General features: G+C 40.7%; 1 protein-coding gene across 3 annotated transcripts in view; it reads left to right on the plus strand.

Annotated features, from left to right (window-relative positions):
• The window catches only part of PPP1R14C (protein phosphatase 1 regulatory inhibitor subunit 14C), a 53,868-nt gene that overhangs the window by 28,573 nt on the left and 12,364 nt on the right, over positions 1 to 12,931 (plus strand). For 2 of the 3 annotated variants that reach the window (XR_003572048.1, XM_027891178.1), the window contains exon 2: positions 1,953 to 2,050. The exons of the other annotated variant lie outside the window; for it this stretch is intronic. Coding sequence is in view for 1 of the 2 variants with exons in the window: in XM_027891178.1 (XP_027746979.1) it covers positions 1,953 to 2,050 (98 nt within the window). In the remaining variant the exon portion in view is untranslated. The remainder of the gene's footprint in view (positions 1 to 1,952; positions 2,051 to 12,931) is intronic. 3 annotated transcript variants of the gene reach the window in all.

Below are 12,931 nucleotides of genomic sequence, written 5' to 3' on the forward strand. Positions count from 1 at the left end.
TTATTTGTTCAGAGCGTCTCTCTTTGTTGTGAGGATCAAAGTACTATCTGGAGGTACTTGTGAGGTAAAGTGTCTGAGATTGTTTCAGAGTTTGTGTGACAACAGCATTTTTAATGAAAAGCAGAATGCATTTTGAAAATTGACTTGTTAACCGTTCCTTTTAATAAGACTTACGCTGGGCTGGTTTCCCTGTTTGGAATTAAAAGGATGAGGAGTTAATATTCAGTTTCAATCCCAATCCCAGCTCTCCTGATTTACTTGCTACACATTTTTTCGTTTTTTATTTTTAAGATGCAAACCTGTTGATTTCACAGATCAGTGGTTTCTTGGTGTAATACAGATGATACTAGCTATTTTCACATTTTTGCACCTTTTAATGAACTTGAGCATCTCTTAGCATGGTGCCTGGCATGCTCTGAACTTCAGGATTGGAGCCTTGGGAAAGTCACTGGTTTAACTTTGATTTTTTTGGTGCTAGCCTTTCTAGGAGGAGAAACTGAGCTGAGGTTGCTGAGATTCAGCTTATAAATTTTGGAACCAGCAGAGAGCTGTTTTGTGTCTCTTCATAATAGCTGGCCCTGACAGTTTAACAGAGCTTATTGACCATCTGCTTTGTCTAGTTTGCCACATGGCAGAGTTACAACTAAGCCAAAATACTGACTGCACAGTGTATTAATTAAACGACTTGCTTGTGAACACTATCAAGATACTAAATTGATTGATGCTGTACATTTAGCTTGAAGAGTTTTGTCCTTTCTCTTGCTGCAGTCGCTGGGTATTGAGCTGAAGAACATGAGGTTGGTGGTGAGAAAGGAGCTGTTTGACTGTATGTTGGGGTCCCAATTTTACTCCTTGCCCTCTGTCTTCTGTTAACCCACTCTCAACAGATGGGACTCGGAGTATATTACAGTCTTGTTCCCCTGCTGCTACTTCTGACTGCTGTTCTTTGCCTTTCACAAAGCTGGCAAAAGCAACAGCTGTTTCATAATTTCTCTATTTGAAGGGAGAAATATAGCAGGGGTGCTGGGGGAAAGAATAAAAAACTAGTCATCTTGCTTGCATAAGACTAGAGAGAAATGTCTTTCTTGTCTCTTTTTTGAGAGGCAGTCTCTCTTCTGAGACCAGATTTCATGTTCTTCAGTGTTTGTGTTCCTGGAAGTTCAATGCATTTTTCTCCAAGGTGAGAGCAGAAGTTGAGAGCTTTAAGCAAATGGCATTAGTTATGTCTGCTTATCTCTAGCTGGAGAAACCTGACTGTGGGCTGCTTGTTAGTGTGACTAATTCTGCTCAAAGGCATAGCCCTCTGGGAAAGCAGTTTTTAAATCTGGACTGTGCTGGTGGCAGAGACATATAACATGCTCCCTGAAAGGGATGTGGCAAGACTTCGGCAATATCCAACAACTGTCTGCTTGATCAAGGGACATGCTGTAGGTAGCATCTCTGCATTTAGAAGCTGAATCCTGTTGAGCTTGTTATAATGAACAGATGGCTTGTTAGTAAGCTCTGCTGGGCTGCGGCAAGCCATGCTTCTTCAAGGCTTTGCTACCTATACTTTCATCGCAGAAATTTGTGTACATTCTTTTTCTTCTGGTAATTTTCTGTAACAACAGGTAACTGTTCATGCATATGTGGATGTAGGTGCATATTTGTGGTTTGTTAACATGATCCTGAAGGGTTAATGTGTATATATGTGTGCACTGTGTATATAGTATGCTGTTGGATGGTGTAACATGAAATAGTACTGCAATTCAGTGTAACATCAGTCTGAATGAAGCTACTGTTTGGCTCTATTTTTAATATAGCTAAGCTTCTGGAAATGCTTTGCATAGTATGGAAACAACTTCAAGAGAAAACTGAAAGACTGCTGTACTCATTTGGGTTCTGTCTGAAAAGCTGTGTCTAGTTGGCTGCAGACAAGGCCATTGATAGCACACCCTTGTTTTGGCCTCTGGAAACTCAGTGCTAACCAGAAGCATCGCTCTGATTTTGGTCTGGACTTCCAGGAGATGCAGAGGATCTCTGATTTATATCAAAGTGCTTTGGATTCCAGGTAGTCTTGGTTGTGTGCACTGTCTACAGAACCAGGAAACTATTTAAGAAATGAGATCTTGAGTACGCATGTGAGTTCTCTCCTTTCTGAGAATCTCTGGTATTCCAGATAATTGAAGGTGGCGCCTTCTGGCATTTAAAGGATACTTGAGAAAATTACACTCCCCTTAAAATCTTTTTTACTCCCCACCATTTTTTTCACTATTGTGTTAATTAACATACTCCAGTAGTCTATCACTTTTTTGTTAACTTGAAAATGTGAGCATTATGGCCCCTCTGCCAGGGCTCCAACACTGATAATGAAGGGCTAGGCTTAATACAGCTTTAGAAAAATAGTCCTTTCCTGGAGCTGTAGTTCAGTCTAGGAAACAGTTTAAGGAGTTGTTTTTGTTGTTGTTGTTGTTGTTTTTTGTTGTTTTTTTTTTTTTTTTTTCACGTGTATGGGAGTTGTAGTGCTAAGAAAGGGGTGGAGGGGGTGGGGAAGTGTTCATGCTTCAGCAGCCTCTTGGAGTTCTTTCCCTTCAGCCCAATTGCAATTTCATTGTTCTTGCTATTGCCACTCAAGTTCATCTCATTTAAGAACCTCATCAGTCCTGGACTTGCTCTGTTTGCCTGCATTATCTTTCTACTACAGAGATTTGTAAGGGCTAGCAGCTGTTGCATGAGCATCTGGAATGTTTATGGCTGTGCTAGAAAATATTTCCCGTTTGTGTATCTGAGGAACAGAGGGACATCTCAGCGCTTTGGCCTCATTCTGTTTTGAGCTCACTAACACTGTCATGATCATACAGCTCACCATAAGTTTTCATTATCCAATGTGAAAAGGTCTGCCACATGTTTGCTACTGGCAAGATAGTTTGTTGTGGAAGATGATAGGCTCTTTGGCATTTAAAAAGTAAAGCTGCAAGTGAATTAGAAGCTTCAGGAATGGCTTCAGTTTTTTACTTTTATACAAAGCCAAAACAACAAATATTTTGCCTTACATTATACTTTTCTTCTTCTGAATGCCTTAAATTACTTTTCAGGCTATGTTTATGGAACTACAAGGCTTTTATTTCTTAAAATATATATATAGAATCATAGAATAGATTGGGTTGGAAAAGACCTCCAAGATCATCAAGTCCAACCCCTGATCCAACTCCAATTACTATATCATGGCACTAAGGGCCACATCCAATCTCTTTTTAAAAACCTCCAGGGATGGTGAACCCACCACCTCTTTGGGAAGGCCGTTCCAATGCCTAATTACCCTCTCTGTAAAGAATTTCTTCCTAACGTCTAACCTAAACCTCCCCTGGCAGAGCTTGAGCCCATGTCCTCTTGTCCTATTGTTGGTTACCTGGGAGAAGAGCCCAACCCCCACCTGGCTATAACCTCCCTTCAGGTAGCTGAAGAGAGTGATGAGGTCACCTCTAAGCCTTCTCTTCTCCAGACTAAACAACCCCAGCTCCCTCAGCCTCTCCTCATAGGATTGTGCTCAAGTCCCTTCACCAGCCTCGTTGTTCCTCTCTGGACCCACTCCAGCACCTTAGTATCCTTCCTGAACTCTGTATCATCCACAACTTGTTTCTGTTGGAATGTGACTTGGAAAAAAAACCCACATTTTTTTTTTTTGTCTGTGACTATTTCCAACAATGCATATGATTAAAGATTGCTGACAAGTCCTGACTTTGCAAGTTTATGTCTCTGTGAAAGATGGAGGAAAATATTTTCACATATTTTTGACATCTGCTTACGAAAGATAAACCTTGAAGCTGAAGCAGAAGAAGGAGAACAAGTTTTAGGCTGACCACAGCAAAGTGAGAATTTGTTGAAAAAGCACACTATTTAGGGGTCAAGGGAGCTGAAATGGGAGTTCCTGATGCTAAAGGCTACCCTGGAAGGCAGTTAAGCTGGTTTCTGTTCTTAAAGCGGTTATTGCAGAACATCTGCAGGCTCTGCCGAGTGATACTTGCTCAGTTTTCATTTTCAAGGTGGCAACGCAATTTATAAGGTTTGCTGGCTATTAAGAGTGCAATTCTTTTGCAGTAAGCAAAGGTTAGCTTCTCTTGGGATAGGTAACTGTGATCATAGGGACATAGTGAAATAGGTAGAAGAATGTAGGGAGCTGGGAGTCAGAAGGGTTTGCTGGAAGCTTTTATTTGTGATTTGGACTTCTTTGCAATGAATTCTTCTCTTGCATTTGTGCTCTGGTGGCAAGGATGTACTCTTGATGTGTAATTAATGTCTCCCTACAACCCATTTTTTGGAGAGACAGGAAAGTGTTGATGTATATACTTGAACCTAAATGAATAGGAAGGCATTTTTGACATACTTTTGGGAGCTTTTAAATGGTGGTATCTTAAAATGCTAGCTAAAACCTAAATTCCTTTCAAATATGCTACACTTAGATATAATAGAAGAATTTTGGAAAAAATGAGTGGGCTAAAACTTATTGACAATTAGATGTTCACTAAAATGGGATGAAATGACATGACACTGAACCCACGAGCACATATATCAGGCAGAGAAATGGTGCTTTTACAAGTGTGAAGGAAGGGTGATGCTACATGGCAGAAATCTCAGTTAACAAACCAGCTGGGAAGACAGCACTTCAATGCAAGAAAGATCTGAATGCTTCCATTGAAAATCCCTGTTTTGAAAGGAATTAATACACCTATTACAATGGTAGAGAAGATAGTATGAATTTATATGTTCAGCCTTCACCTTCTAGCACTTACTTGTTTTATCTGTCTTCCAGTGATACAAACTTTTCAGATGAGACATTTATTAAATTGTGAAGTGATAACAAAATGGATCTTTCTTTGTGTATTTCTTACTGGTTTGGTCTATTTTGTATGTAGAGAAAAGTTGGGGAAAGATGCTTTTCTCTAATTTAGCAGCTGTGTCTGCATTGGCATCATGATGACTCCTCCTTGGAGACTAGGCAAGAATTTCGCAGCCATGAGAGGAAAACACAAACAGGTGTTTTGCCTGTTCGTGAGAAGTGGGCATTTTTCTGTTGTACTGGGCAGTTGCATCAGTGTTATAGTCAAAACTATCTGATTTTCAAGGGCTGTCACAATTTTTCTGAACTTCTCAAGTACCCACATTGTAAAATAAGAGTAAATAACAAGTTGTTTCTGACTCTTAACTTCCATTTCCCAACTAAACCAATGGAAGCATTTAAATGAATGATAGGGCCATGAACTAAGCAAGGCCTGCCACACTGTGTTTTTTGGCCAGCTTGGGATTCCTAGAAGCTGTTCTGTTCCAAGTCAGAGCCTATTTTGGTTTCTCACTGTTGGATGCTTTATGGCAGGAGTTCTGAGCAAGTGCTTCCTAAACAGCTGCTCATACAACAACTACTGTGTATGGACAGACCAGAGTCGGCACTGCAAGTGTGTGACCCCTGACTAGTGTTTCAGTCACCCATTCAAGCAACAGATAAATACCAAACTAAAAATAGCAAGTCCAGGGCATAGGATAAGTATTTTCAGTCACCTACATAATAGGGCTCTTTTGAAAACTTGTTAAAACACAGGATACCAAGAAATTGATTTGATAAAAGAACCCCTAAGTAGTGTGTGTATGCATTTGTTTTACTTTTACAAAATTCCATTTAGCAGCTAATTAGAGGAAAACTTACTCTTCTTGATTCTTTGCAAATTATCTCCTTAGCTTTCATATAATAATAATAATACTGAATAAATAAATTTAAAAAAAAATTAACAAACCAAACTGAGAGGCAAAAATTCTTGAACAGAAGTGGGGAAAAAGAAAGTGAAAGGCTCTGTTATTTATCTTTATTGGCCAAGGCACCTGCACGAGCCTCCAGTGCTGTTTGTCATTGCAGGCTGCATCCAGCTCTGTACGAGTTACCTTCTTGCTGATGATGGGAGAATGCAGCCAGTGAAATGTGGCAGCCAGCCGAGCCATCTAAGTAAAAAGGCATGGTGTTCTGAAAGAACACAGAAAGTCTTCCTTCCAGCCAAGAAACTTGATGGGTGTGTTGGTGACCAACAATAGGCAGTGTGTCTTCTAGGCAAGCCCAGCCTCAACTGAGTTGGCAGAGTTTGAAGTGCAATAAAACTCAGTTTAGCTCTCCTAATACATTATTCTTTCAATAGCAGCTTTGTGGCCCTGCTAGCAAGCAGGATGGAGAACTGTGGAAATAGAGGAACCGAGGTTTCTTTTTCTGCATGCACACTTCTAGAGTATTTGAATGAGGTCACCATGGCATTCTCATATGGTCTAAATAAATATGAAGGTAACTCTGACAGTAGTGGTCACATTGGTGCAGAAATATACACTGAATTTTAATGGCTGGTTAGCCCATACTGATTAAAGAGAACCCCTGACTTTCACTTGAAAATCCCATTGCCACAACTCCTGGGTGTAGGTAGGCCAGAATCTACATTGAAACAGCTTGTGGAAATTATTATGCTTCATCTATTACAAGTTACTAACACAATAAAACTCTAGCTTCAAATTGATGTATCAATGATTTTTCAACTACTTGCTCCTTTGTTGTTTGCAAAATGGTACAATTTTTCCTTCAAAGCTTTGTTGGCATAACTAAGGCAGTTTAAATGTGATGTACAGCATCTCTCTATGGTGCAGCAGATCATAGTAGCAGGAGAGTGGTCCAGGTTTTCTATTGCTCACTTCAGAAAATCCACAGTTGCATAGTCTCTAGATTCAGTTGTCCTCTGATATTGGCCTTGCCTCCCTTTCAGCTGAGTAACTTCACTTCAGGAAGTGGTTTGGCAGTACTTGTATCTGTCTCACTGTGCTTTAATTTAACCTTCTCTTTCCCCTCTTTCAGCTGAATTTTGACACATGGCTGTCTTATTTTTCCTCCACCCCTTATACAGGGTAAAATGTCATGCTAACCATGTTGTGATGTAGAAGCTAACAGCTGACTTAAATTTAGTGCCTGTAGCTGTAAGAGTTTGTCCAGGGGAAATCACAGTTTGTTGCCATCATCTTTCTGCCCTCTAGGCTTCTAACTGAAGGAAAGGCAAAACTGCAGTGGTATCTGCAAAAACAGCAGCTGCCTCTGTGTTGAATGTTAGTGCAGGCAGGCTTGTGTTTTGGGGGAGGGTGAAGATATTCAGGGAAGCTGGGTGGAGGGACCTGCGGTCTGGATGTGGATGTCCTTTCCCTATCCTCTTTCACAGGAATTGCATTGAGGGATGATTTTATCTCTGCCCAAAACTCTAATCCCTCCATGCTGATAGAGGAACCCCATATGAAATAACAGCGCAACAGAACTGTGTCTTTTTGTATCAGCTAAGTGCCAGGATTGTGCTGTTGCCATTTTTGTGTACTTGTGTGCTACAGTAAAAACTTCAGGGTGCATTTACTGCTTTAGAAGGGCTGACTCTTTGAATGGAACTTGGAATTGGAATAACATCTGTCTACTTCATCTGCTCTACTGTCACTTGAGAGCCAAGAGGAAAGGCTGGTCTGTGGCAGTGCCAGCTTGAAACAAAGAACAATGGCTTACAGTGACTGAGCCAGCTTGAGTAATGAGATGGAAGAACTTGGCCTGAGTTGGTGCTCCTCCCCTACTTATTAAAAATATCAGTTTTTGCTAATCACTTTAATGAGGTTTGTAACTAGAATTTTAAGTTTTGTGTGTACAGCCATTGCTGTTAGTATATTTTTTGCTTACACTTGAACTCTGAAGCTGTAGCTGTACCTAACTCCTGGCACATACATGAACATTAAGATGCCCTTATACTTAAATGATACCCAGAGGTTTTAAAATTTGGTTTGTGCCATGTTTTTTCTTTATAACCGTTTCTAAGTAAGGAAGTGTTAGCTATTCTTGGCTATTGATAAGTAACACTAACATACAGGATTAGTGTCCCAGTTTGCCTAGGGTGATATCCTTGTACAGGGAATGTCCTGCTTGACATCATTCTGTTCTGTGTTCCTTCATCCTTCCCACCTCCCCAAACGAAACCCTTCAAACCTGTGACCTTCATGACTTATGCTTTCTAGGCAACTTGCAAGAGTACTGTTTGACAAGTTATATTTTCAGGTAATGTAACTCACAGAGGGAGCATGTGCCTGTTGTTTGACTGTATCAAATCTCTAAACTTGTCATTATGGGGACTGATTAAATCAAGACTTTTCATCCCTCTTTTGCCTTTAAGGGACATACTGCTTAAACTGATCTGCTACCTGTATGACAGGAAAAGACAAGATGGTGGTAGGTATGGAGGAGGCCGAGAATTCCTAAATCTGCCTTTTCAGGGTAGGTTGGCTAGGTTGCAGGATGGTCATGCTTTTCCAGTTGTCCAAGGAGCATAGTGGTATCTGTTTCAACATGTAATCCTGTGCTTTTTCTCATAGCGTATCTCTGGCTGGGAGCAACACACACCTAAGTTGCATACTGGCATGGATCTGGGATGCTGTTAGGCTACAGTTTAGACCTTGGAGCTTGAGAGTGCTCCTTGTTGTTCCCTGGGTTCAGACATGAGTCTCCAACAGATTTCCTTGTTGAGATTTCCTTGTAATGTGATATGCACTTCCTAATATAAGCTTCAGGCTGTTTGCCCACTTATCTACTTACCAAAATAGGGTGAATTGGCAGATGCAGACAGACTTTAGCTAGCTGTTTCTTTCTTCTCTGAGCCAGGTGGATGTGGGTAAGCTTTGGTCTGGAAATTTAATTGCTATGTTAATAGACTATGGCAGTTGAATGTACATGCTCTGCCAGCAGGGTTTATTCTCTTTGTCTGAAAGCTGCCCTAATCCAGATATATTTTCTGGACCATGCAGTATGTACACACTGGCTGAGCAAGCTGCAGTCCAGCTGTGCCTGCCTGTGTAGACACTACCTTTGTGTGTAAGTATCTGTCCGTCTTTTTCATCTTTTCTGCAGGTTTGTTCTACCCTATTCATTGCTGGACTTTATTGATTCCTCAGTAAGCTCCTCCTCTGCTTCACCACAAGGTGTGTAGTCCTCCTTGCAGAGCCCCATAATCATTGTTCTTGGCATTACTCTTGATTTAACGACTGGCAAATACACTTTTAAAATGTTAAACTTGTCCAAATTGAAATAATCTAACCTGAGGAGGTTCTCAGTATGTGCTTGCCTCAGATGGAATAGCTTGGAAAACTTTTTAGATAAGACTTCAGTTATTTCTGATGTTGAGACTAAAATCATGAGGAAAAGAAAAAGAGTGATTTTTCACATTGCTTGAGGACTTTGAACAGCTGAGTTGAAACTCTAGTATGTCCAATCTTGGAAATTTAGGAGGGACCAGATTTGCTGTGTGTCGGAGATGCCTATGGCCAGTTTATGAAAGTGTTCTCAGTTTAATCAAGCACCTCCCTTCCTCTTTCACTTGTACTTGTCATGTGCCTGAACTTGTTAAAGTTTGGCAATAAGCTCAAAGATTGTCATATGTGAACAAACTTGCTCTGTAGGGAGCTAGAAGCAACTGGGCTCTTGCAGTTCGTCTTGGCAGAGCGCCCTGGTCACAGTGCCTGGGAGCTGAATTGCTCCTTTTTCTGCTTGCAGCAGTCCTTTCTTTGGCTCTCAGTTGAAGGGAAAAGGTAGATTGGATGGATGTGGGAGCAATACCCCAAAAAGTAGACACAGAGGTAGTAGGATTTTGCAGGAATCAAGCTGTAAGAGTAAAAGCTGAGGGCTACATTTTTAAGAACAGGAGTAGAGGGCAATGTGTAACTGAGGACAGAAGTTAGACTGTTCTCCAGATTCAAGAACTGCATCTGGGTCTCAGAAGACTTTTTCATGCTCTACTAGCAACTTCAGGGGCCCTTGCTGTGTTTGCAAAGTGTTACCTCCCTCTAGTGGTGTGAATGCGAGGCTGTGCCCTGCTAGCTCCGGGGGTGAGGGTAGGTCGTATCTAAACCATAGAGATAAAACGCTGTCTCCTTGAGTTTTATCCAGCCGTTCGTACCATATTATGTAGCTGTGAGATACTGGGCGGCTTGCATAAGCCATTCTGTTGATAGGGGAGCACTTGGTGTCCCTCCTTTTCTATGTATTTAACTTAATCCGTATGATGTCAGGCTTGAAGATGGGTTCAGCACAGGAGAAAGTTTCTATTAAATGGCCACGCTGTCACAGATAAATTATGATTATTCAGAAACAGTAGGATCATTGACTCAAAATGAGTGGACAAATCTGGTAACTTTGCCTTGAATGTGTCTGCACTTTCATTTAATGAACAGGAGTGATGGAGGAAGGTAGACTTGCTGTTGGTGGGAGAGGCTGCTGCTCTGGTTAGAGCAGATTGGGTACAACACAGGTTTTTCTAGCTCTTAGTTGGAGCCAATACTAGATGGCATATGCTCAGGAGTGTAAGGCCTTGCAGTATGTGTTGCCTTTCAGATTGGTTGCTAATGAGATAAGTGCCTGATGAGGGAGAAAATAATACATACCTGCATGCTAAAGATTGTATCATACTGGGAGGATCATCCTAAATGTGCTCACTGATTATCAGCTGTACAAACTAATATTCACTGCTGCATGAACCACTTCACCAGGACCGACAGAAATGAGAGATAATTTTTTTCCACGTCTAACATTAGATCATCATGTCTGCTATGGCATTATTGCTGCAGATATTTCAGGATTGGAGAAAACATGCTGTAATGCAGTAATTGGGTTGTACCACTGAGGATTCTTGTTCCTACTGCAAGTTTCACAAACCCTGGCACTTTTGAGTCTCTTCCTCCTGTCTCCAGTATCCTTTCCTAATCTTCTTTTCCTCATACCAATCAGTAGACATGAGCAGTCATTTTGTCTTGCAAATAGCTTTATTTTACCTGTGTATTTTGACTTTCCACTTCATTATTCTTTTTTTTATTCTCACTTTTATCTACTTTTGCCCTGACCTAAAACAACTGAAGGCTTTTAAACAAGGAACACATGGGTTTCCCCTTTGTTTTTTATACAAATGACTATTTGGTCATATTCATTTACCTGGATTAAGTGTAATCCATTCATAATCCTGTCAGGTTACACATACAACCAACGATTTCTAGTCCTTGTAATTTATGACACTTTAATTTATCATCCTGAGACTTAAGTCATTGTCCTTTCATGTTGCTTCCAAACTCACTATACAAATTCTGGGTTTAACTTTTCTTGCTGCATTTAACTTCTCCTTTCTTTCCCAAATTTAAAATCTAAAGTAAACACCAAACAAGCCTATTTAATTATTTCCCTGCACTGCAAATGAGATGATGCACAGCAAATGGGCAGTGAGGATGTGGGGTAATAGGTTAATTTAAGAGTTGGATTTATAGGGGAAAGGTATCCATTGTGCCCTTTAAATTTTAAAGCCTCAGGTAAATGTTTAATTAGTAAATACTTGGAATGATGTCAGACCAGCTTTTGCTGTACTGGAAGTGCTGTCCTCAGGGTCAGCAGACTGGGGTGTGTAAGTGTTCTTCAAGATGCCCCTGCCAAATCTGTCCTTTGGCTTAAGCTGCTGTGGGAGCTGGTTTCAAAGGCTTTTTTCTGGTCTCACTAAAGGATGCTCACCTGTTTCTGTTCCTTTCACCACTGGGGCTGTGATCACCTCTGTCAGCTGGAGAGGCTGTAACAGGTTAAACTGCTACATCTATTTACAACATAATACACATCTGTGCCCCAGGTCTTTTGCCAGTAGCCTGCAAAGAGTTCATGCAACCTAAAGAGTCATGGACCTGTTTTTCAATGTAAGGTTGAATTTAACTTGCAAAAAATATCATGGAAACTAACTTTGATATTTTTTGACTTTGTAATACTGTAGCAAAAATCAGCTCATGGTCTGCCTTCATTGTTAATGCAAACTGATGAGGGTGCTAAAAAGCAGAGTGTCTATTCTTCCCCCAACCCCCCTTCGCCATGTGTTTCAATTCATGGATTGTATCTGCAACCCCCACAGCTCTTCTATTTTAGCTTTCCTGGGGGCTGCTACCTCTCAGCATGCTGCTTGTGGTTTCTTCCCCACCCCTGCCCCCCCTATCATCTGCTATTTGCATTACCTTGTTTGCTCTCATTGGAGCAGAATAAGGCAGTGTTTGGAGTTTTTTTTTTACAGCCTCATAACACTAACAAGACCCTCAAAATCCTACCTTTTGGCTATACACAGAATCTTTCAGGCTTGCCCCAGTGCAATCTGTAGCTGCTTAATTGTAGTAGGAGCAATCACATTTATCTCACCAATAAAATGTGTCAAACAGAAGACATGACTGTGTCTCCCTTCCCTCTGTCATTACAGCTGTTGTGAAGCCGTTAGGCTCCTGACCTAAGGGCATGCTTTTTATGCCTAACATAAAACTTGAGATCGTGCAGGCACAGTAGTTCAGATGGAGAAAAAATGCTTCAGTTTTTTTGTTCTTTCAGCCAAAAATAAGAGCAAGAGTTACGTTTTTGGGCATCCCTCTTCATTTATGTTGTGTATCAGAGTTCAAATCTTCTGTGAAGAAGATACATGTGATCTTTTACAGAAAATGTAACATAATCGAATGGCAGTATGTTAGACACAAAGTTCCTTGTTTCAGAAGTATTTCTGGTTTTTTTTGTTGTTGTTGTTTTTTTTTATGGCTTTCTATGATGTAGAGGAACTGTGTTACCTCTTACACCAAATTTTTGCTGGTATAGTTGCCCTCTGGACTGATGTAAGTCTGAACCTTGAAGATGTAGGAGGAAGCTGACTTGAAGAAGATAAGAGTGAAGGGGGATAGAAGCAAGGATTTCTCCCACTTAATTGATACCGATAAGAGTAAAACTAACCTTTCAGGAGCACTTAGCTTCAATGAAGTGTGATCACAAAAAAAATTATATACCTTACAGACAGTTCCCCCTCACTGTTGCTTTCCAGCGTTGTTTCCGTTTGGCAGAATGCTGCTCCAACAGACAAGAGTT

Source organism: Empidonax traillii, unplaced genomic scaffold (genome assembly GCF_003031625.1).
Source record: "Empidonax traillii isolate 1590-97213 ecotype Southwest subspecies unplaced genomic scaffold, ASM303162v1 scaffold311:size671644, whole genome shotgun sequence".
NCBI lineage: Eukaryota > Metazoa > Chordata > Aves > Passeriformes > Tyrannidae > Empidonax > Empidonax traillii.